The 20,897-nt window shown below is 51.2% G+C and overlaps 1 protein-coding gene across 1 annotated transcript in view; it reads left to right on the plus strand.

Moving 5' to 3' along the window:
• The window catches only part of LOC147736607 (equilibrative nucleobase transporter 1-like), a 569,280-nt gene that overhangs the window by 411,923 nt on the left and 136,460 nt on the right, over positions 1–20,897 (plus strand). Inside the window, exon 9 of the mRNA XM_086953785.1 lies at positions 8,184–8,303. Within this exon, the coding sequence (XP_086809911.1) occupies positions 8,184–8,303 (120 nt within the window). The remainder of the gene's footprint in view (positions 1–8,183; positions 8,304–20,897) is intronic.

A 20,897-nucleotide genomic window follows, 5' to 3' on the forward strand; every position in this document is an offset into this window, starting at 1 on the left:
GCCGCCAAGGCGTGTTGGTGCTCCCTTTGGGCACCAACTCCCTGGTTCTTGACTCCGGAGGTGGGACAGCTCGTGAACGGCTCCAGGTCTTCCACAGCGATGCCTGGTCCCCACAGCTGCAGCAACAAGGTTACAGACATCACTCCTGCATATTCCGTCCCCTGTGCTTGCAGGTACTTCTCTTCAAGAATCCATCCGTCTGTTGCACTGGACTTTTTTTCTCCTTCTCCAGCGACGTCTTTCGTGAAGTCCTCTTCTGTGGTCTACGTCGGTTTCCAACGTCACTTAGCACCCATGCACCCAGCTTCCCTGCTGTAGGTAGCCTGGTTCCTGGGGTATCCATGGGTGGGGTGAATCTCTAACCATCCATCTTCCACAGGGTTTCTTCAGGGTCCATTGGGAAGGGTCCTTTTTTGTGGAGTTTTATATAGCGCAAACTTGACCCAAAGCTATCAGAGCGCTTTACGTGAGCACCAGTTGCGCTACAGACTGACACATTCATATTTTCTGATAGATACATCTGCCGTGTGGATTCCTCACCTTGTGAATATCCCCCTTGCGTCAGCAACGTTCGGAAAATTCTTCGTAGCACGCCGGGTGGACGACGTCATAGGAGCACGGCTTCGCGCGCGACTCCGTCTGACGTCACCGACTCCACATAAGGCCCACGTCGGCGTGATGACGTCAGTTCCCTTTTTTCCGCGTCGTCGACGCTAACGGTTTCTGGGATCTTCTGCGATACTTTTGTATCTATTCGCTGTTTAGCTGTAATTGTTTCACTGTCGGATTTCGCTTCATCGCCGGAGATGTCGTCGAGGAAGACAGGCTTCAAACAGTGTGGTTCCTGCACCCGGATGATGTCGATCACCGATCCGCATCCCGTCTGTCTGTGGTGTCTTGGTTCGGGACACGATGTCAAGAACTGTCGTTCCTGTGACAAGATGAACCCCAAAGCCTTGCGTGAGCGGGAGGCGAAGCTTCTGCTTGCTAAGGTGAAGGAAAGGGAAGCCGGAAGGTCTTCGAGGTCAGTGTCCAGGCGCTCGAAGTCGAGACAACGGTCGCGGTCGAAGTCAAGGTCGGCTTCGAGGGCGAAGTCGAGGTCGGCTTCGAAGGCCAAGTCGAGGTCGAGAGAGAGATCAAGGTCCAGAGGGAGGTCGAGGTCCGGTTCCAAGTCGGCCTCGGGCCATGCTTCGGGCTCCTCGAGAAAGAAGCATAAGAGGAGTAAACATCACTCCAGACACCACTCTGGCAAGGAGTCTTCGGATTCGAGGAAGAAGTCGAGAAAACATCATAAGGACTTCGTGTCTCCTTCTCCAGCTCAATCTCACGTTGGTTCTCCAATTCATGAGCCGGAACCGGATCTGGAGTCGCACCATTCATCGGTGCATGAAGAAGAGGTTCCTCGAGCACCGACTCCGGTTGTGGAGCCTGAAGAACAAGAGGGCCAGGGTGCGCCTTTGCCGGATCAGCCTCCTTCGGAGCGGCCGTTGGGTTCGTACCCACCCTTTCCAGGTCCAGGTCAGGATCCCTCGCAGTTTTTAAACGCCATGTTTGGTGTTTACTCGAGGGCGATGTACCCCGCTGGTGCGCCTATGGGTCCCATGGGTCCTTTGTCTTTCAATTTGGGTGTGCCCCAGGCTTATGCCCCGGCCCCATTTATGCCGTTTATGCCGACGCCTTGCACTCCTTGGCTCGGTACGGCGCCGCCGAGGTCGTCAACTTCGCATGCGGCTTCGCCGACTCCGGATCGGCCTCGGGTGGATTCGGATCGTGGCACTTCCCGTCCTCCGGCTCCTCGCTCGACGTCGGCTCCGGCGCCGTCGGAGTCGTTACCGGATCCATCGACTTCGGTCCGTATGGAGTGGTCGAGGCGCAGGGCACAACGCCTCTTGGAGGAGAAGGGGTTTGTGGACTCCGAGGTTGAGGAAGGAGAGTTGCATGAGGGGGATTGTTTTGAGGACCTTCAGGATGCAAGTGGCTTGGAACTTTCTCCTGAATGGGGTTTGCCAACCGTTTCTGACACACCATCTAAGGACTTGGCACCCTATCATGTTGTCATAAAGAAGGCTGCAGAGTTGCTAGGCTTGACTTTGCCCACAGTTGAATACAAGCCCAACATCCTTACGGAAGTGTTGCATTCGCCCTCTTCTATTGTGGAGCCTACGCTTCCTTTTACGGATGCATTGACTGAACCGATAAAGGAGGTCTGGAAGAGGCCTTTATCTGCTCCTGCAGTTTCCAGGTCAGTGGCAAGGCGTTACAGGGTGGCTCCTGATGACCCTGAATTTCTTTCCTCGCATCCTGCACCGGAGAGTCTGGTAGTGCAGGCCGCCTGTTCCAGCAGGGCTGCGGGTTCTTTCCCTCAGGTGCCAGCAGACAAGGACTCAAAAAAACTGGACCAGTCTGCTAAAAAGATTTTCTCCTCGGGTAGCATGGCCTTGAAGTCCACCAATGCTACTTGCCTCTTGGGGAGATACGTTCACGCGTTGATGGACTCTGTCAAACAGCTTTCTGCTAAGCTTCCAGAGGACGATAAGAAGAACTTTAACGAGGTGGTCGCTGATACTCAGGCTGCAGCTCGTATGGTCATACAGAGTGGTATGGACACGGTGGACTCTGTTGCCAGAATTATGGGCTCCACTGTGGCTACAAGAAGGGCTGCATGGCTTAAGTCCTCTGATTTTTCTACTGACGTTCAGTCTACTCTGTTGGACTTACCGTTTGATGGGACAGGTCTCTTTGGCAAGAAGGCTGACGTAGCTCTGGAGAGATTCAAAGACAGTCGGGCTACGGCGAAGTCTTTGGGCCTTCAGACGAGGGGCTCTGCGACTAGAAAGTATAGGGGTTTTGGCAGATCCAATTTTCGTCCCTACAATCAAGGACAGCAGCAGCAGCAGCAGCGCCAGAATCCTCTGTATAAATCCTACAGAGGAAAGCAAAGGGGCCGTGGTCGTGGGCGCCAGGTCTCCTCCTCCTCCTCCTCTTCCTCTAATAGCCAACCCCCTCCCCCTGCAGCAAAGGAGCCCTAGATCCGCCATTCTGGATCATGTGGCTCCGGTGGGGGGTCGGCTTACTCATTTTCTACGGGATTGGGAATCGGTTACATCGGATCTTTGGGTTCTCAATCTCGTAGAAAATGGGTATGCACTTCCTTTCCAGGAGTTCCCTCCCGATTACCCTCCTTGCCAGGGTTTTTGTTCGGAGGACCACCTTGTTCGCTTGCAGGAAGAAGTCCTGGCTTTGTTCAAGAAAGGTGCGATAGAGGTGGTTCCAGAGCAGGAAAAGGGTCAGGGATGCTACTCCCGGTATTTCCTGATCCCCAAGAAGGATGGCAGGTTACGTCCAATCCTGGACCTCAGGATTTTGAATCTCTATCTCAAGCAGGAGAAATTCAAAATGCTCACTCTTGCGCAGGTTCTTCAAGCGCTGTTGGAAGAAGACTGGATGGTGTCGATCGACTTGCAGGATGCGTATTTTCACATCCCGATCCTGAAGTCGCACAGGAAGTATCTCCGTTTTACGGTGGGATCGCAACACTACCAGTTTGCGGTCCTTCCGTTTGGTCTTACTACTGCGCCTCGAGTTTTCACCAAGGTGATGGCAGTGGTGGCTGCACATCTCAGGAGGTCGGGGATACCTGTATTCCCGTACCTGGACGACTGGCTGATCAAAGCGGAGTCGCCCGAGAAGGTGCTTCATCACCTGCAAGAAACATCGCAGCTGTTGTTCAGGTTGGGTTTTTCAATAAATGTGCCCAAATCTCACCTGGTGCCCTCCCAGCGCAACCTGTTCATAGGTGCGGTACTGGACACTACTGTATGTCGTGCATTCCCTCCTCCGCAAAGGATTCGCGACATACAGGACATGATTCCTTTATTTCACAATGGAGCGGTTGTTCCGGTCCTGAAGGTCCTTCGCCTGCTCGGTCTGATGGCTTCTTGCATTCTCCTGGTCAACCATGCACGCTGGCACATGAGGGCACTCCAGTGGTGCCTCCGCAGGCAGTGGTATCAACACAATGGAGATCTCGGGGAGTCAGTGAGGATCTCCAGAGAAACTGCAGCGGATCTGTCTTGGTGGGGCGTGGAAGGCAATCTGTCTCAAGGAAAGCCTTTTCAGCTTCCACCATCGGTGGCCACGGTGATAACGGATGCATCCACTCTAGGGTGGGGTGCTCATCTGGGGGATCTGGAGGTCAAGGGTCTTTGGTCTCCAGAGGAAAGGCTGCTTCACATCAACCTTCTAGAGTTACGGGCGATACGTCTGGCACTCAAGGCCTTCCTCCCTTCCCTTCGCGGTCGGTCAGTTCAAGTCCTGACGGACAACACGACCGCGATGTGGTATGTCAACAAGCAGGGAGGAGTGGGGTCGCAGTGTCTCTGCAGGGAGGCTCTGCGCCTCTGGTCCTGGGTTCAGGACCACCAGATTTGTCTGATGGCAAATCATCTGGCCGGGGTTCTGAACGTGCGTGCAGACATTCTCAGTCAGTTCTCTGCCGACCACGAGTGGAGGCTTCACCCGGAGGTTGTTCGTTACATCTTTCAGATGTGGGGGACTCCTCGGGTGGACCTGTTTGCCACTTGCGAGAATGCTCACTGCCCGTCATTCTGCAGTCTCCAGTATCCGATGCAAGGAGCATTGGGGGACGCGTTTCAGTTGAGCTGGAGAGGTCAGCTCCTTTACGCGTTTCCTCCCATACCCTTGATTCCTCGGGTTCTGAGGAAGATTCGCCAAGACCGGGCCCAAGTCATTTTGGTCGCCCCGGATTGGCCAAGAAGGGTGTGGTACACAGATCGTCTCCACCTCTCCTCTCACCCGCCGCTCCGTCTCCCTCTCAGGGCAGACCTCCTCTCTCAGATGGAGGGGCAGGTTCTACACCCCCACCTCCAGACATTACACCTTCATGCATGGAGATTGAACGGGGCAATCTGAACTCTTTCTCTCTCCCTAACGATGTGGTGGATGTCATACTTTCTGCCAGGCGTGACTCCACCAAGTCCATTTATTCGTATAGGTGGAATAAGTTTGTGTCTTGGTGTAGGGAGAGGGATGTTGACCCGTTAAAGGCTCATTTGTCTGATATTTTGTTGTTTGCTCTTTCTCTGGCACGGCAGGGGTTTGCTGTTGCCACTGTCAAGGGTTACCTTTCGGCTTTATCGGCATTCCTCTGCTTGCCGGATCAGCCCTCTCTTTTTAAATCACCTGTGGTTTTAAGATTTTTGAAGGGGCTCACTAATAAGTTCCCTCCTTCTCCCTTTATTGTTCCTCATTGGGACTTGAATCTTGTGTTAACCTATCTGATGGGTTCGCCGTTTGAACCCTTACACAAGTGTCCAATGAGGCTTCTTTCTTTTAAGACGGTCTTCTTAGTTGCAATTACCTCGGCAAGGAGGGTAAGTGAGCTTCAGGCTCTTAGTTCCAAGCCCCCGTTTTTGTCCATCCATGCTGAAAGAATGGTTTTTAGGACCAGGGCTGCTTTTCTGCCTAAGGTGGTTACTCCCTTCCACCTAGGTCAATCCATTACCCTTCCTACCTTTTATCCTCCCCCACACCCTTCCAAGGAGGAGGAGAGGCTTCATCGCCTGGACCCGAAGAGAGCGGTTAGCTTCTATCTTGATAGGACTAAAGACTATCGTATAGACGATCAGCTCTTCGTGGGTTTTGCTGGCTGCAAGAAGGGCAGAGCGGTGCACAGGGCGCACACTTTCCAGATGGATTATCCTGTGCATCAAGATTTGCTACTCTCTGGCGGGTAAGGACCCTCCTGAGGGTATTAGAGCTCATTCAACTAGAGCAAAGTCTGCTACTTCTGCATTGTCTAGGGGTGTTCCTGTTGAGGACATTTGCAGGGCCGCGACTTGGGCCTCCCTCCACACTTTTGCAAAGCACTACTGCTTGGATGCTGAGGTGAGGAGGGACGGCCACTTCGCGCGCTCTGTTCTCCAAGATTTCCTGGTGTAGCAGAGTGGACACCCTCCTCCGGGAGTGGGGACTGCTGTGGGAATCTATTCACAAGGTGAGGAATCCACACGGCAGATGTATCTATCAGAAGAACAAGTTACTTACCTTCGGTAACGCTTTTTCTGGTAGATACAATATCTGCCTGTGGATTCCTCACTGACCCACCCGCCTCCCCGTTGTCCACTCTGCTATACCTGGTGTTATGTGCAAATGTAATTATGATTTTATCTGATTTTGTATAGTTTTGCACTTTGAATGCATTTGTTTTGCATGTACTGTGTACATTGTGTATATATATATATATGTACTTGTTGGTCCGTCCGGGTGCCTCGAAGGCACGGAAAAAAGGGCGGAACTGACGTCATCACGCCGACGTGGGCCTTATGTGGAGTCGGTGACGTCAGACGGAGTCGCGCGCGAAGCCGTGCTCCTATGACGTCGTCCACGCCGGCGTGCTACGAAGAATTTTCCGAACGTTGCTGACGCAAGGGGGATATTCACAAGGTGAGGAATCCACAGGCAGATATTGTATCTACCAGAAAAAGCGTTACCGAAGGTAAGTAACTTGTTCGTTAGGCACAGGAGATTAAATGATTTACCCAGGATCACAGGATGTCGAGCGTCCTTGCAGAGACTGTAACCCGGTTCCCCAGCTCCGAGGTCGACCGCCCTAGCCGTTAGGCATATCCTCTCCCCTTCTAAAAAAACTGCATCCATGACTTTCACATTGACTTGCATTGATTAAGCAGCTGTGTTTCTACTCTGCACACAATCTCCGAGGGGTTCCTGGGTTCCCAGCTCTCCTGAGTCTTCTGGGCCGGAAGTGTGCTCTCCGCAGCTACCACTTAGTTTTCTATGGTTGTCTGAGACGACTAAAATCACTATGAATGTTGTGTGGATTAGTGCAAGATGCGTCACTTAAGTAAGTGTGCACCATATACTAATCCAGCCTACTACAGCTACCACACCATGTTTTAGTAATATATTTGCAACAGTGTACTCCCAAATGCACCACTGGCTTCGTATCACACCGTAACCACGTTGAATTTTCCCCAATCCTTATGCCTTCAGTGATGTAACTTTGATGACGGCTCCCCTACTCTGAAAATCGTTCCAGCACCACTGTGCAGCTAGGTGTTCATATCTGCTGGTGGATGTATCTTGGGACAGATTTGAAGATGTCTTTACCTGTGGAGTCTTGACTTGTTCTCCATTTTTGCTCCAGTTTCTTGCAATGGCGTTTCTTCTATCTCGGTTTCCCTATGTACCAGCTGGCCTGAGGTCAGGTTCTTGCTGTTGGATTGTGCTTGAGGGGAGCGGTGTGTCAGCACATTCTGTGATACAGTTGTTGCGGTCCTTTTTGGCTTTCAGCAAGTTGCTGGTGTCCTCCGGCCGGTGCACGGATGGATCCAAAGCATATTCCTCTTTTGTGATGCTTTGTGATGCTTTTACAGCTGCAGTGGGCAGATCTGGTGATAGGTCTGTGGGGGTGCAGGGCGGGTGTGCTGAAACTGGCAAGGGTGTGGTCGCTCCAAGTTATAGTTTCTGGCTTGTCAACTGTGATGTTGTTAATTGAAAGTAAATCGGGTCAAATCGGTTTTCGGCAGTGGGGGTGGGTTTGGTAAAGTGCTGGGTGAGTCTGTGATTTACAAGGTTTCTAGAATGGCTGTATAATTTGAGTCGCCGCAGATTTCTAAGTGAAAGTTATGTCCACGAGAATGATGAAGGTGCTGGAGTTGATGATGAGGGGTGCGATGAAGTATGTGATGTTGCTGGTGAAATTGGTCCGGATTCTGGTTGTCTGTATACAAGGGTTCCACTCAGGGAGAAGTTAGCTGTGATGCATGTCTTGGATGTGAGATGTTCCATGTAGCTGGTGGGGGTGTCCATCTTGGTGGTGCAGTTGATGGTGTCTTTGAATACCATGATGACTTCCCCTCCAGGATTATGCTGAGAGTCTGGCCTAGCAGTCTGGTAGCCAGTGGGGATGGCTCTTATGATGTCCGGTGCAGAGGTTAGGTTTAGCCATGTTTCTGTAAGGAAGAGCAGGTCCGGAGTTGGGTCGTGCAGAAGGTTCCATATTTCTGTGGCATGTTTGGTGAGTAAGCAGGAGTTGAGATGCATGCAAGTGTGGCATGTTGTGTGGGTTGGTCTATAGTAATTCTAAATCCCTTTTCCCCCTTCATTCTCCCTTTGTATCTTTTGTTCTCTTCACCCCGCAGTCAGCGAGTACACCAATGCCTTTGCAATCACCCAGCTCTTTGGAGTATTTTGTGCTCCCTGGAATGGGCTCCTCATGGACCGAAGCAAGTGTGGGAAGAATAGAGAGAGCGGCACAGAAGGTAAGGATCATCGTATATATGCCACAAACTAAACATGCTTTAATACAGCGTTCGAGGCATGTGGGCTGCTGAATTGATATCTGTGCATAGATCGCTGCCTAGTGTTGGGTCCGGATGATTGCACATTGTTGTCCTGGAAGAGTCTTCGAAGTATCACGAGATAGGTGGCTCCTCCCCTGGACTACAGTGCGCATGGGCATTGCCTCCATCCCCAGATTGTTTTTTTCCGCCATTGGGTTCGGATGTGTTTCGGTTCCCTCTGTCGGAATCGATAGTTGTTTAACTTTCCTTACTTGAGACCAAAAGGTCTTTAGGACTCGCGTCGGTATTGTCCATCGTTCGGGTTGGTTTATTCATCGGCTCCGAACACTTGCTGCCCTCCTGCGTGCTGTCGGCGCGGACGGGCCTACACGACGCTCCAGACTACTTCAACATGGAACGAACTCCGTTTAAGAGGTGCCCAGTGTGTGCCTCAAAGTATTCACACCTCGACGTGCACCCAGTGTGCAACAGATGCTTGTCGCCGGACCACGACGAGGCCAGGTGTATGGCCTGCTCCAAGTTCCGGTCGAAGAAGACTCTCAAGCTACGTCTGGCCGCAAGACTGCAGGCCCAGTTGTCGGCACACCCACCAACCAACATCTTTGAAGAAGACGTTGAAGACAACACCGTCCTACAAGTTTCGGACTCTAACCCGGCGTCGGAGGATGAAAACTACGACGCGGGAGATGAAGAGTTCGAGGAAGTCGTCGAGGAGGTAGGGGACGACGACGGGGCCATTGCCACCGTGGAGGATAGCTCGGAAGAAGAGCATCCTCCTACTGACTCCGGGGCCGAACCCCAGCATAAGGCCCAGGTCGAGGGATCGCCTTCGGGCCTTACCCAAGACCTCAATACTCGTCCCACGGCCCCGCCTCCGGGCCCAGCCACGGACATTGGTGATGCGCCACTCCCGGTACAGAAACCGAAAGTGAAGCCATCAGGGTCTGCTCCATCCGTATCGAAACCGAAAGTGCAAGTCGCACTGGTGGGATCAAAGGCTCCAGAGGCCTCGGCGCCGAATAAGTCCAAAATGGCCGCTGATATCAAGAGCCACGCCAAAATGGCCGACCCGAAGACCCCAGTGTCGAAGCCGAAGGCAAAGACGCCCGACGCGGCTGCGTCGGCGCCGAAGCTGGTCGACGCTCTGAAGAGCCGCGTCGACGCCAAAAAGGTCGATGACCCTAAAAAAGCCTCAAAAAAGCGTCAGGACGACCCCAAGGCTCTGGCTGCACCGATCCCGGTCGACAAAGCCAAGGGCGGCGCTGTGTCGGCTCCGAAGACTGCGCCTTTGGTCGCCGACCCGAATCCGGACTCGGAGGACTCGCTCGAGCCGGTCCAGCCCTCCCCGTCCTTTACCAAGAAGGTCACGGAGTCCCTTCAACGTATTCAGAAGGAAGCAGTGGCTCCCGAGCCGAAGGATGTGGCGCCGAAGCCTCCACAGAAACCGGCAAAGGCGCAGATCCACTTCACGCTGCCGCCAAAGACGACGCCGAAGGCTTTCGCTCCGAAACATGGGGCCGGGGTGCCCTTGAAGCTGGTGTCTACGCCTAAAGCATCCTTGGTGGTGCCGAAGCCACGGCTCCAACCACTAGCGGACGAGGAGCGTCGAGAGGTTGTCATCGACGCCAACACAGGCAAGCTCTCTCTCCTTAAAAGGAAGATCACCCCGGAGCCGGTGTTGGAACATTTTCATATTCCACTTAAAAAGAAGTTGGACTCTGCGGGAACTTCTGCCCCTATGGAGCCTGCATCTCCACAAGGTCTGGAACTCTCACCCACTCACTCTAACGCTGGGGAGGGTGACGTAGACGAGGAAGAGGAGTACAATTATCCAGCGTACTCGGATCCAGAGGAGGTCAATGAGCCATGGTCTGCTGGAGGCGACCCTGAGGACCCTCAGTCAGGACACGAGCCGCAGCTTTTTGCTGCAAAAACTTCTCCAACAGAGGACTCTGCAGCCTTCAACGCTCTAATTGAGAGAGCTGCGGCCAATCATGATGTCGACCTCCATGCGGACCCAGTGGATGTCGATTTTCTGTTTGACACTTTCTCTGTGGCTGAAAAGACTGTCAAGACATTGCCAATGCTCAAAGGAGTGCTAAAGCACGCGCCTGAGGTTTTCAGGGAGCCCACCCGGGCGAGAGTCATCAATCCTCGTATTGGCAAAAAATACTAGGCAGCGCCCACTGATCCAACGTACATCAAGGGACAATTGCCACTGGACTCTTTAGTTGTCTCCAACGCACGTAAGCGGGCGAACTCACAGACCACGGGTGATGCTCCTCCCCCAGACAAAGAATCGAAGGTCTTTGAAGCCTCAGGAAAACGTATTGCTGCGCAGGCAGCTAATATTTGGCGCATTTCAAACACGCAAGCCCTACTTGCACGCTACGATAGGGCACACTATGACACCCTAGAAACCCTTCTACAGCACTTAACTGATCAGTACAAAGAGGGAGCTGAAATGTTAATTCAGGAGGGGAAGCTTATCACCAATGCTTCAATTAAGTGCGCACTGGACGTGGCTGATACCACCTCCAGAGCTATAAACACTAGCGTGCTCCTGCGTAGGCATGCATGGCTTAGAATATCAGGCTTTAAACCAGACATACAGACTACCATCTTAAGCCAAACAGTTAATCCAGACCACCTGTTTGGGCCAGAAGTGGATGCAACCCTTGAAAAACGAAAAAGGACACTGACACTGCTAAGTCTATGGGGGCCCTACAGTCCCAGCAGTTTCGGGGTGGTTCCTTTCGCCGCTCCAATAACAGAGGCACCTCAAGGGGTCAGGCATCACAATCCACGCAATACTATAAAGGCAACACCCAATCCTCATACACCAACAAGGGTAGAGGTGGTTACCGGGGCAACAACGTCAAAGGCAGGGGACGTGGAAACAACAGCTCCAGGTCCTCCACCACCAACAAGCAGTGACGCCTTGTCGCTGCCCCCCGACCACACAACACCGGTCGGGGGGGAGACTCCAGCAGTTCCTGCCCGCGTGGAAATCCATCACCACGGACAGGTGGGTCAAATCTCTTGTCCAATACGGTTACTGTCTGGAACTCACTTCCACTCCACCAAACATACCTCCAAGAAACCGTCCTATGTCCGGCGAGCACTTGCACTTGTTGCAGCAGGAAGTCCAAGTCATGCTGCAAAAAGGGGCAATAGAGCTCGTTCCAATGCAAGAAAGGGGAACAGGGGTTTACTCTGTACTTTCTAATCCCCAAAAAGGACGGATCCCTCAGGCCCATCCTGGACCTCAGGCCCCTCAACTGGTACATTCTGTCAGAACATTTCCATATGCTCACGTTGCAGCAGGTTCTCCCTCTGCTTCAGCAGGGGGACTTCCTGGCTACTCTGGATCTCAAGGATGCATACTTTCACATTCCCCTGCATCCTTCACACAGGAAGTACCTCAGGTTCACCATTCAAAACCAGCACTAAAAGTTCAGGGTTCTGCCTTTTGGGGTCACCACAGCGCCCAGGGTCTTTACAAAGTGCCTGGCGACTGTGGCGGCGCATCTAAGACGTCAAAACATCCACGTCTACCCCTATCTGGACGACTGGCTCATTCAGGCAAAGTCGGAACAACAGTGCGCCGACAACGTGTCTCGCACCATTCATCTCCTGCACGATCTGGGATTCTCACTGAATTACCCAAAATCCCATCTCCAGCCCGCCCACATACTGCAGTATCTGGGCGCTACAATCAACACTCTGGCAGCCACGGCGCAGCCAAATTCAGTGAGTCGCCAGTATTCAGACGCTGATCCAACGATTCAGACCTCAGCAATCGCTTCCAGCGAAGGTGTTCATGCAGTTGATAGGCATGATGGCCTCCTGCATCTCCATTGTCCCGCACGCGAGGTTACATATGCGTCCGCTCCAGGAGTGCCTAGCACGTCAGTGTACTCAGGCTCACGGGCAACTAACAGACCTAGTGTTGGTGAGCGGTCGGGCGTACAACTCTCTGCATTGGTGGAATCCACAAAACCTTTGCAAGGGCCGACCGTTCCAAGAGCCTGTGCCACAGATTATCCTGACGACGGACGCTTCTCTCCAGGGATGGGGAGCGCATGTACTCCACTACACAGTGCAGGGACTATGGACACTACAGCAGCGGAAGATGCACATCAATGTATTGGAACTGATGGCAATCTTCATGGCCTTAAAGGCATTCAAAGTACATCTGTGCAACAAGGTCGTGTTGATCCGGACAGACAACATGACGGCCATGTACTACATTCAGAAACAGGGGGGCACTCACTCTCCGCAGCTGTCTCATCTGGCTCAGAGCATGTGGAAGTGGGCCATTCAAAGGAACATTTTCCTGATGGCAGAACATCTCCCAGGCAAAGACAATCAGATGGCGGACCTGCTCAGCAGGCACAGCCACCAAATGCACGAGTGGGAGATACATCCATCAGTACTCCAACCGTACTTCCAAAGGTGGGGTCATCCAGAGATAGACCTGTTCGCCACAAGGGAGAACGCAAAATGCCAAAGCTTCGCCGCCAGGTTCCCACACCCGCAATCGCAGGGCAATGCGATATGGATGAACTGGTCAGGCAGATTTGCGTATGCTTTTCCCCCAGCACCTCTGATACCGCTGGTGGCGCGCAAGCTCAGGCAGCACTCGATGACTCTCATCCTGGTTGCTCCAACGTGGGCTCGCCAACCATGGTACACCACGTTTCTGGAACTTTCCGTGGTACCGCATCAAAGGCTTCATCTCACACCCAGCCTTCTGACGCAGAGCCATGGCAACATTCAGCACCCAGATCCGCAACAGCTCAACCTGGCGATCTGGCTCCTGAAGTCCTAGAATTTGGCTACCTCAATCTTCCCCCGGATTGCATGGACATCATTCGGGAGGCAAGAAAGCCCACTACTAGAGCATGTTATGCGGCTAAATGGAAGCGGTTTGTCATTTATTGTGCGAACCACGACATTAACCCGCTGGATGCTTCCATTCAGAACATCATATGTTACCTGTTCCATCTGTACCAATGCAATTTGGCGTATTCTTCCATCCGCATTCACCTGTCTGCGATGGCCGCATACCTCCAGAATAGGCAACACCTATCACTTTTCAAGGTTCCTGCTATCAAGGCATTTCTGGAAGGACTCAAAAGGGTCATTCCACCACGGACACCACCAGCTCCAGAATGGAACCTCAATGTGGTTCTTACAAGGCTGATGGGTCCTCCTTTCGAGCCACTACACTCTTGTGAGCTTCAGTTTCTGACTTGGAAAGTGGCTTTCTTAGTAGCAATTACATCGCTACGGAGGGTTAGCGAGTTGCAGGCCCTCACCATCCAAGAGCCCTTTTTCCAAGTCCATGCTAACAGGGTGGTGCTCCGCACTAACCCTAAATTTCTACCCAAGGTTGTATCTCAATTCCACATAAACCAAACAATTGAGTTGCCAGTGTTTTTTCAAAACCCTGAGTCGCTGGCGGAGCGGATGCTCCACACCCTTGACGTTAAAAGGGCCCTAATGTATTACATTGACAGGACAAAGGATTTTCGTAAGACTAAGCAGCTTTTCGTTGCCTTTGCATCACACCACAAAGGTAACGCTATTTCCAAGGCTGGTATTGCTAGGTGGATCGTGAAATGTATTCAGATCTGTTACGCTAAGGCTAAACGCACTCTTACAATTCCACCAAGAGCCCACTCCACCAGAAAGTTGGGGCCCTCTATGGCTTTCCTTGGGAACATTCCCTTAGAGGATATATGTAGAGCAGCCACATGGTCTACCACACATACATTTACTAAACATTACTGTGTAGACGTGCACTCTAAACAGCAGGCAGCTGTTGGTCAGGCTGTTCTCAGGACACTTTTCCAAACTGCTGCAGCTGGCACGGGCGGCCGCCGATAATTGGGGGACTGCTATGTATTCTATGCACAGATATGAATTCAGCAGCCCACATGCCTCGAACTGCAAATGCTACTTACCAGTATGCATCTGTTCTTGGCATGTAGGGCTGCTGACATTCATATCGCCCGCCCTCCTCCCCGGCGCCTGTAGCAGCTGCAGTATTCATGTATATGCTCATAGCATGGTCATCACTCACATATTTCACTCCATCTCGGCCACAATGGCTAAAAACAATCTGGGGATGGAGGCGATGCCCAAGCGCACTGTAGTCCAGGGGAGGAGCCACCTATCTCGTGATACTTCGAAGACTCTTCCAGGACAACAATGTGCAATCATCCGGACCCAACACTAGGCAGCGATCTATGCACAGATATGAATGTCAGCAGCCCTACATGCCAAGAACAGATGCATAACTGGTAAGTAGCATTTGCATTATCTACCTGTCTCCCAAAACCTCCGCTACCATCCAAAATACTTTATCCGACCACCACAGTGGTTTAAGGTAACAGCTGGACTGACGTTGCCAGCCTCTCGCATACAGGATTCCTCTGCCCCCTTCCTACATCACTGTTGTTAACATCCTGGGACCAGCTTGCGTCTAGAACTCTACAAAATAATAGCTAGGATCAATCATTTTCTGCCACCTAGTTTACCTCCACTCCACTCCCCTCCCACAGTTCGGTGGGTAACAACTGGGAATCCTCTCCCAAGCTCTCACACGACAGCTGGTAAACACCTCAGACCAAATTCCAGCCCATGTCTCGTAGCAGATTTTCACTTCATCTACAAAGCAACAGCATTCTTCATCCTTTCAGAGGTGATTTGTTGTTTGTGGCAGATGCTCTATTGACCGTATTCCCCTCTGTGGTAGCACTTCAGATCTATAAGCAGTTTCCCTTCTAAGTCTCACTCATTCTCGTTTAACAGCAGTAATTTATATTTTCAGCCTCTTACGTGCTGCTCTATTGACAGTCGTCTTCTCTCCTCTCCGTTCTGTGTGTGCTGCTCTATTGACAGTCGTCTTCTCTCCTCTCAGCTCAGTGTGCTGCTCTATTGGCAGTCGTCTTCTCTCCTTTCAGCTCTGTGTGTGCTGCTCTATTGACAGTCGTCTTCTCTCCTCTCTGTGTGCTGCTCTATTGACAGTCGTCTTCTCTCCTCTGAGCTCATCGTATGCGCTCTATTGACACTCGTCTTCTTTCCTCCCAGCTCATCGTGTGCTGCTCTATTGACAGCCGTCTTCTCTTCCCTCAGCTCAGTGTCTGCTGCTCTATTGACAGTCGTCTTCTCTCCTCTCAGCTCTGTGTGCACTGCTCTATTGACAGTCATCTTCTCTCCCCTCAGCTCATCGGGTGCTGCTCTATTGACAGCCATCTTCTCTCCTCTCAGCTCTGTGTGTGCTGCTCTATTGACAGCCGTCTTCTCTTTTCTCAGCTCAGTGTCTGCTGCTCTATTGACAGTCGTCTTCTCTCCTCTCAGCTCATCGTGGGCTGCTCTATTGAAAGTCGTCTTCTCGCCCCTCAGCTTAGTGTGCGCTGCTCTATTGACAGTCATCTTCTCTCCCCTCAGCTCAGTGTGCGCTGCTCTATTGACAGTCGTCTTCTCTCCCCTCAGCTCGGTGTCTGCTGCTCTATTGACAGTCGTCTTCTCTCCTCTCAGCTCTGTGTGTGCTGCTCTATTGACAGTCGTCTTCTCTCCTCTCAGCTCATCGTGTGCTGCTCTATTGACAGTCCTCTTCTCTCCTCTCAGCTCATCGTGTGCTGCTCTATTGACAGTCGTCTTCTCTTCTCTCAGCTCATCGTGTGCTGTTCTATTGACAGCCGTCTTCTCTTCCCTCAGCTCAGTGTCTGCTGCTCTATTGACAGTTGTCTTCTCTCGCCTCAGATCATTGTGTGCTGCTCTATTGACAGTCATCTTCTCTCCTCTCAGCTTATCGTGTGCTGCTCTATTGACCGTCGTCTTCTCTCCTCTCAGCTCAGTGTACTGCTCTATTGACAGTCTTCGTCTCTCCCCTCAGCTCATCGTGTGCTGCTCTATTGACAGTCATCTTCTCTCCTCTCTGTATGTGCTGCTCTATTGACAGTCATCTTCTCTCCTCTCAGCTTATCGTGTGCTGCTCTATTGACCGTTGTCTTCTCTCCTCTCAGCTCAGTGTACTGCTCTATTGACAGTCTTCGTCTCTCCCCTCAGCTCATCGTGTGCTGCTCTATTGACAGTCATCTTCTCTCCTCTCTGTATGTGCTGCTCTATTGACAGTCATCTTCTCGCCCCTCAGCTCTGTGTGTGCTGCTCTATTGACAGTCGTCTTTTATCCTCGTAGCTCTGTGTGCTGCTCTATTGACAGTAGTCTTATCTCCTCTCTCTGTGTGTGCTGCTCTATTGAAGTCGTCTTCTCTCCTCTGAGCTCATCGTGTGCTGCTCTATTGACAGTCATCTTCTCTCCTCTCTGTATGTGCTGCTCTATTGACAGTCATCTTCTCTCCTTACGGCTCTGTGTGCGCTGCTCTATTGACAGTCGTCTTCTCTCCTCTGAGCTCTGTGTGCGCTGCTCTATTGACAGTCGTCTTCTCTCCTCTGAGCTCTGTGTGCGCTGCTCTATTGACAGTCGTCTTCTCTCCTCTGAGCTCATCGTATGCGCTCTATTGACAGTCGTCTTCTGTCCTCAGCTCATCGTGTGCCACTCTATTGAGTCGTCTTCTCTCCTCTCAGCTCTGTGTGCTGCTCTATTGACAGTCGTCTTCTCTCCCCTCAGTCTGTGTGCGCTGCTCTGTTGACATTAGTCTTCTCGCCCCTCAGCTCTGTGTGTGCTGCTCTATTGACAGTCGTCTTCTCTCCTCTCAGCTCTGGTTGCGCTTCTCTATTGACATTAGTCTTCTCTCCCCTCAGCTCATCGGGTGCTGCTCTATTGACAGTCGTCTTCTCTCCTCTCAGCTCTGTGTGTGCTGCTCTATTGACAGTCATCTTTTCTCCTCAGCTCTGTGTGTGCAGCTCTATTGAATGTCGTCCTCTCTCCCCTCAGCTGAGTGTGCTGCTCTATTGACAGCTGTCTGCTCTCAACTCTTTGTGTGCTTCTGTTGACAGTAGTAGTCACTCTTCAGCACTTGGTGTACTGTTGTATTGTCAGTAATCTTTTTTTTCTCTACAGACCCATTCACAGTTCTGCTCTAACAGTAGTCTTCTCTTCCTTCAGCACTGGACATGCTGCTCTAATGGGGCTTTAATTTGATCAAATGGGGAGGGCCGCGCAAACCCACTGCAGCCCCGGGGACCAGCAACTCCCCGGAGCTTTTTTTAGAATTAGTACTGGGGCCCACTTTGCCCCCCTGCAGCACAGGGGACCACCACTTCCCCAGGGCTAAATCACACAATGGAGACTGGAGGCAATAATGGCCCTGTGGACCGCCACCCCCGAAGACCGGCTCCAGCAATGGTCTGGGGTGCTCACCCCCGGGACTTTGCTGCTTGCTATGGCTTGGCGGGAGCCATAGACAACTCTGCACCGCTTAACGGAATTGCACCACATTTGGCAGAAAGCTAGATGATGGTCCAGAAAGCATGCTTTTTGTGATTTTGTGTAACTCCGTTCTGTAGTTTGAGGTATTAAAGTATAAAAATATAGATATCCGGGAGCCCAATAGCCTACTGAGACCTTACTGAAATTTGATTGGCTGACAACACTTCAACCAGGAAGTGTTGGCAGCCATTTTGGGACTCGGTTGAACAGATTCCCACAAAAAATGTTTAAAGAAAACAAAAAAAAAGCACCCTGACTCCTTAGGCCGAGGGGGGTGGGAGGGGGGGATTGGGCATTTCATTTTAATTGTGATCCGCTGATCTGGCCAACAACAAAAGAGCAGGCTCCTGTGCTTTGTTTGTCGGCCCCCGTGTTGGCCCGGACCCAGGTGCATTGTTTTATTAAGGAAGGGGGAGTGCAGAGGCCCCCCAGCTGGGGCATATTATGTCCTGGGGACGATCATCTCCTGGGGCTTTTTTAACCTATTAATGCAGTGGAGGCCCGTTTGGTCACCTGAATCGGCCAGGGAGGGGGGGGGCCAAGCAGCCCTGCTTCTATTAATAATAAAAAAAATTAAATATATATAAAGGCAGTGCAGCAGGGGATGGGGTCCAGTGGGCCGCTGTGCCCCCTCCCTATAAATTATAAAAAAGAAAAGGTCCGGACACAGGGGATGAGGTCCCCATGGCCGAAAGAGCCCAGGGAAGAGGGCCACGCAGCCCCACTCAACTTTTTTTTTTTTAAACCTTCGGCAAGTCGCCGGAGGCCACACCCCCTTCACCACCACTCTGCAAATGCGCCTCCTGGAGCAGTGTGGTTTGCGGATGAAGTCTCCTTGGATCCTGAGGGTCCTTGAGGTCCAGGAACCCCTTCTGTTACGTCCAGTAAGTCCCAGACAATAGGATTACTGAGAGGACTTGAAGGCTACGCCCCCTTTCTCCACCACTCTGCAAACACACCTCTCAGCGCACTGCTGGTGGGGGGATGACGTCCTCATACCTCCGTAGGACCTCTGGACTAAAGTGGACTTCTCCTCCCAACTAGTAGTGTGCCACAGGGTGCATTTGAAGAGTAGTGGAGAAAAGGGGTGTGGCCTCCAACAACCCCTTTGCAATCCTGCTGTTTGGGATTTACTGGAGGTAACAGGAGTCGTTGGCCCCCAAGGACTCTCGGCAGTAAAGAGGACTTCACCCACCAACTAGGAGTGCACCAGGACGTGTGTTTGCAGTGTGGTGGAGAAAGGGGGGTGGCCTCCAAAGACCTCTCAACAATCCAGCTATGTGGACTTACTGGAGGTAACAGGAGGGGTAGTTGTATGGGTGAGTAAGTGGCTGTGTGAATTGACTATGAATGAGTGAGTAGGTGTGTTAGTAGCTCATAGGTGTCTGACTCAATATTTGAGTGGCTGTATGGGTGTATGAGTGGATATGTCCGTGGCTGTATGAGTGAGTGGGTGTATATGTGGCTGTATGGGTGAGTGAGTGGATGTGTGTGTTGATCTATGAACCAGTGGTTAGTCGTTGTGAAAGTACTGGCATGGGCGTGTGAATAGTTTGAGAATGGTAGTGTGGAAGTTGGAGTGGCCGTATGAAAGGTTATATGGGGTGTGAATGGGAGCATCAGATTTTTTGGATGATGTCATTTGAGATGTCAATGACAGAAATGAGATTTCTGGTTGGCTAGGACATGTCCCTAAGCCAGGCAGAAACCAACACTCTAGTCACAACAAGGGAGTTGCATGCTGAGGATAACCCCTGCTCACCCCCATGGTAGCTTGTCCCAGAGGCAATGTGTAAAGCGTTTGCACAACACACACACAGCAGCAACACACTAGGCACACCACAATAGAAACTCCACACATTTTATATAAAAATAGCCGTTGTATTACCCATAAAACACATCCGAGCATAATCACATATGTACACTGTGCCACCTGGCACTAGGTATCTCTTTACAGGGGATTATATACATTACAGGGCCAATCGGACCACTGTCAACCCCATTAGAACATACACGTAGTGAAAATGGAAGCAACCAGTATCTACTGGCAAGAGACACTTAGCATAAACCCATTAGGCATGAATCATGAGGCATAAACGTCATAGAATCCCTCGTAAATCAATTGTGCACCACAGTAACACTAATAAGGTGCACACATCACCTCAGGGCCTTACGCCCAACCAAAACATGAAGGCGCTCTCCAGGCCATCTGGTCTTATCCTCAGGGGCCGGTCTTGGACTTCCCCGCAATACCTTCTGCCTGAGTTTAAACTGCCCTTCCTGCGCATATCTCTGCCCAAGGAAGCGTGTAGTGCCTCCTGTTCCTCTCGCGGATCAGCCGTCAACGGTATCATGGTCCGCAGGAACGGCCGTTCAAACTGAGGCCTGATGAAAGAACTTCTAGACTTTCTGAATTGCCTGACTATTGGAATACAAAGAGAGCGCGGGAGGGAACAGGACACCGCAAATTAAATTGATAGCTTTGTTGGCTGGATTAATATGTATTGAACTCACAGAGGGAACATGTGAGGATATAACAGCTGACACAGAGTGCTGAATATACACCTGGTGTTTAAAGACAAAACTTTCCACAATACTGAGCGTCTCCCTGAAGAAGTCCCATGTGAATAGGGACGAAACGCATAGGCTGTTTTCATCTTGGATATGTCATCTTGTTTTATCGTAACATTTGAGCACTTTATGGTAAAAAACAAAAATAATGGAAAAACAATCTGAATGTGAAAAAATCTTGTTATTATACGATTGATAGAAGTTTTTGCTGTCATATGTTCTATTACAAACAGTGTACAAGCTTTGTGAGTTTTGAAGTGATCAACTCAGATTTTCTCAATTGTTGTACTCCTTATATTGTGTATTTGTATGTACCTTGGTGTACTAGTGCGTAATTGCACCTGAAAAGGTACACTTATCCATTATATAATGGACCAAGGTTTTGCCTGACCTAGGCATACCTATATTTTCATGTGCATCTTTTTTCATGATATTTGGATTCTCTTGGAGGATTTGAAGTGATATTGCATCCAACTCTCCCTTTGTGAATTTTGATTGATGGTATCTCTCCTCCCCACCAGGCGTGTTGTGGTATATATATCTGATCGAGACTACTAGCCGCAGATTCCTTAACA

Source organism: Lissotriton vulgaris, chromosome 1_2 (genome assembly GCF_964263255.1).
Source record: "Lissotriton vulgaris chromosome 1_2, aLisVul1.2, whole genome shotgun sequence".
NCBI lineage: Eukaryota > Metazoa > Chordata > Amphibia > Caudata > Salamandridae > Lissotriton > Lissotriton vulgaris.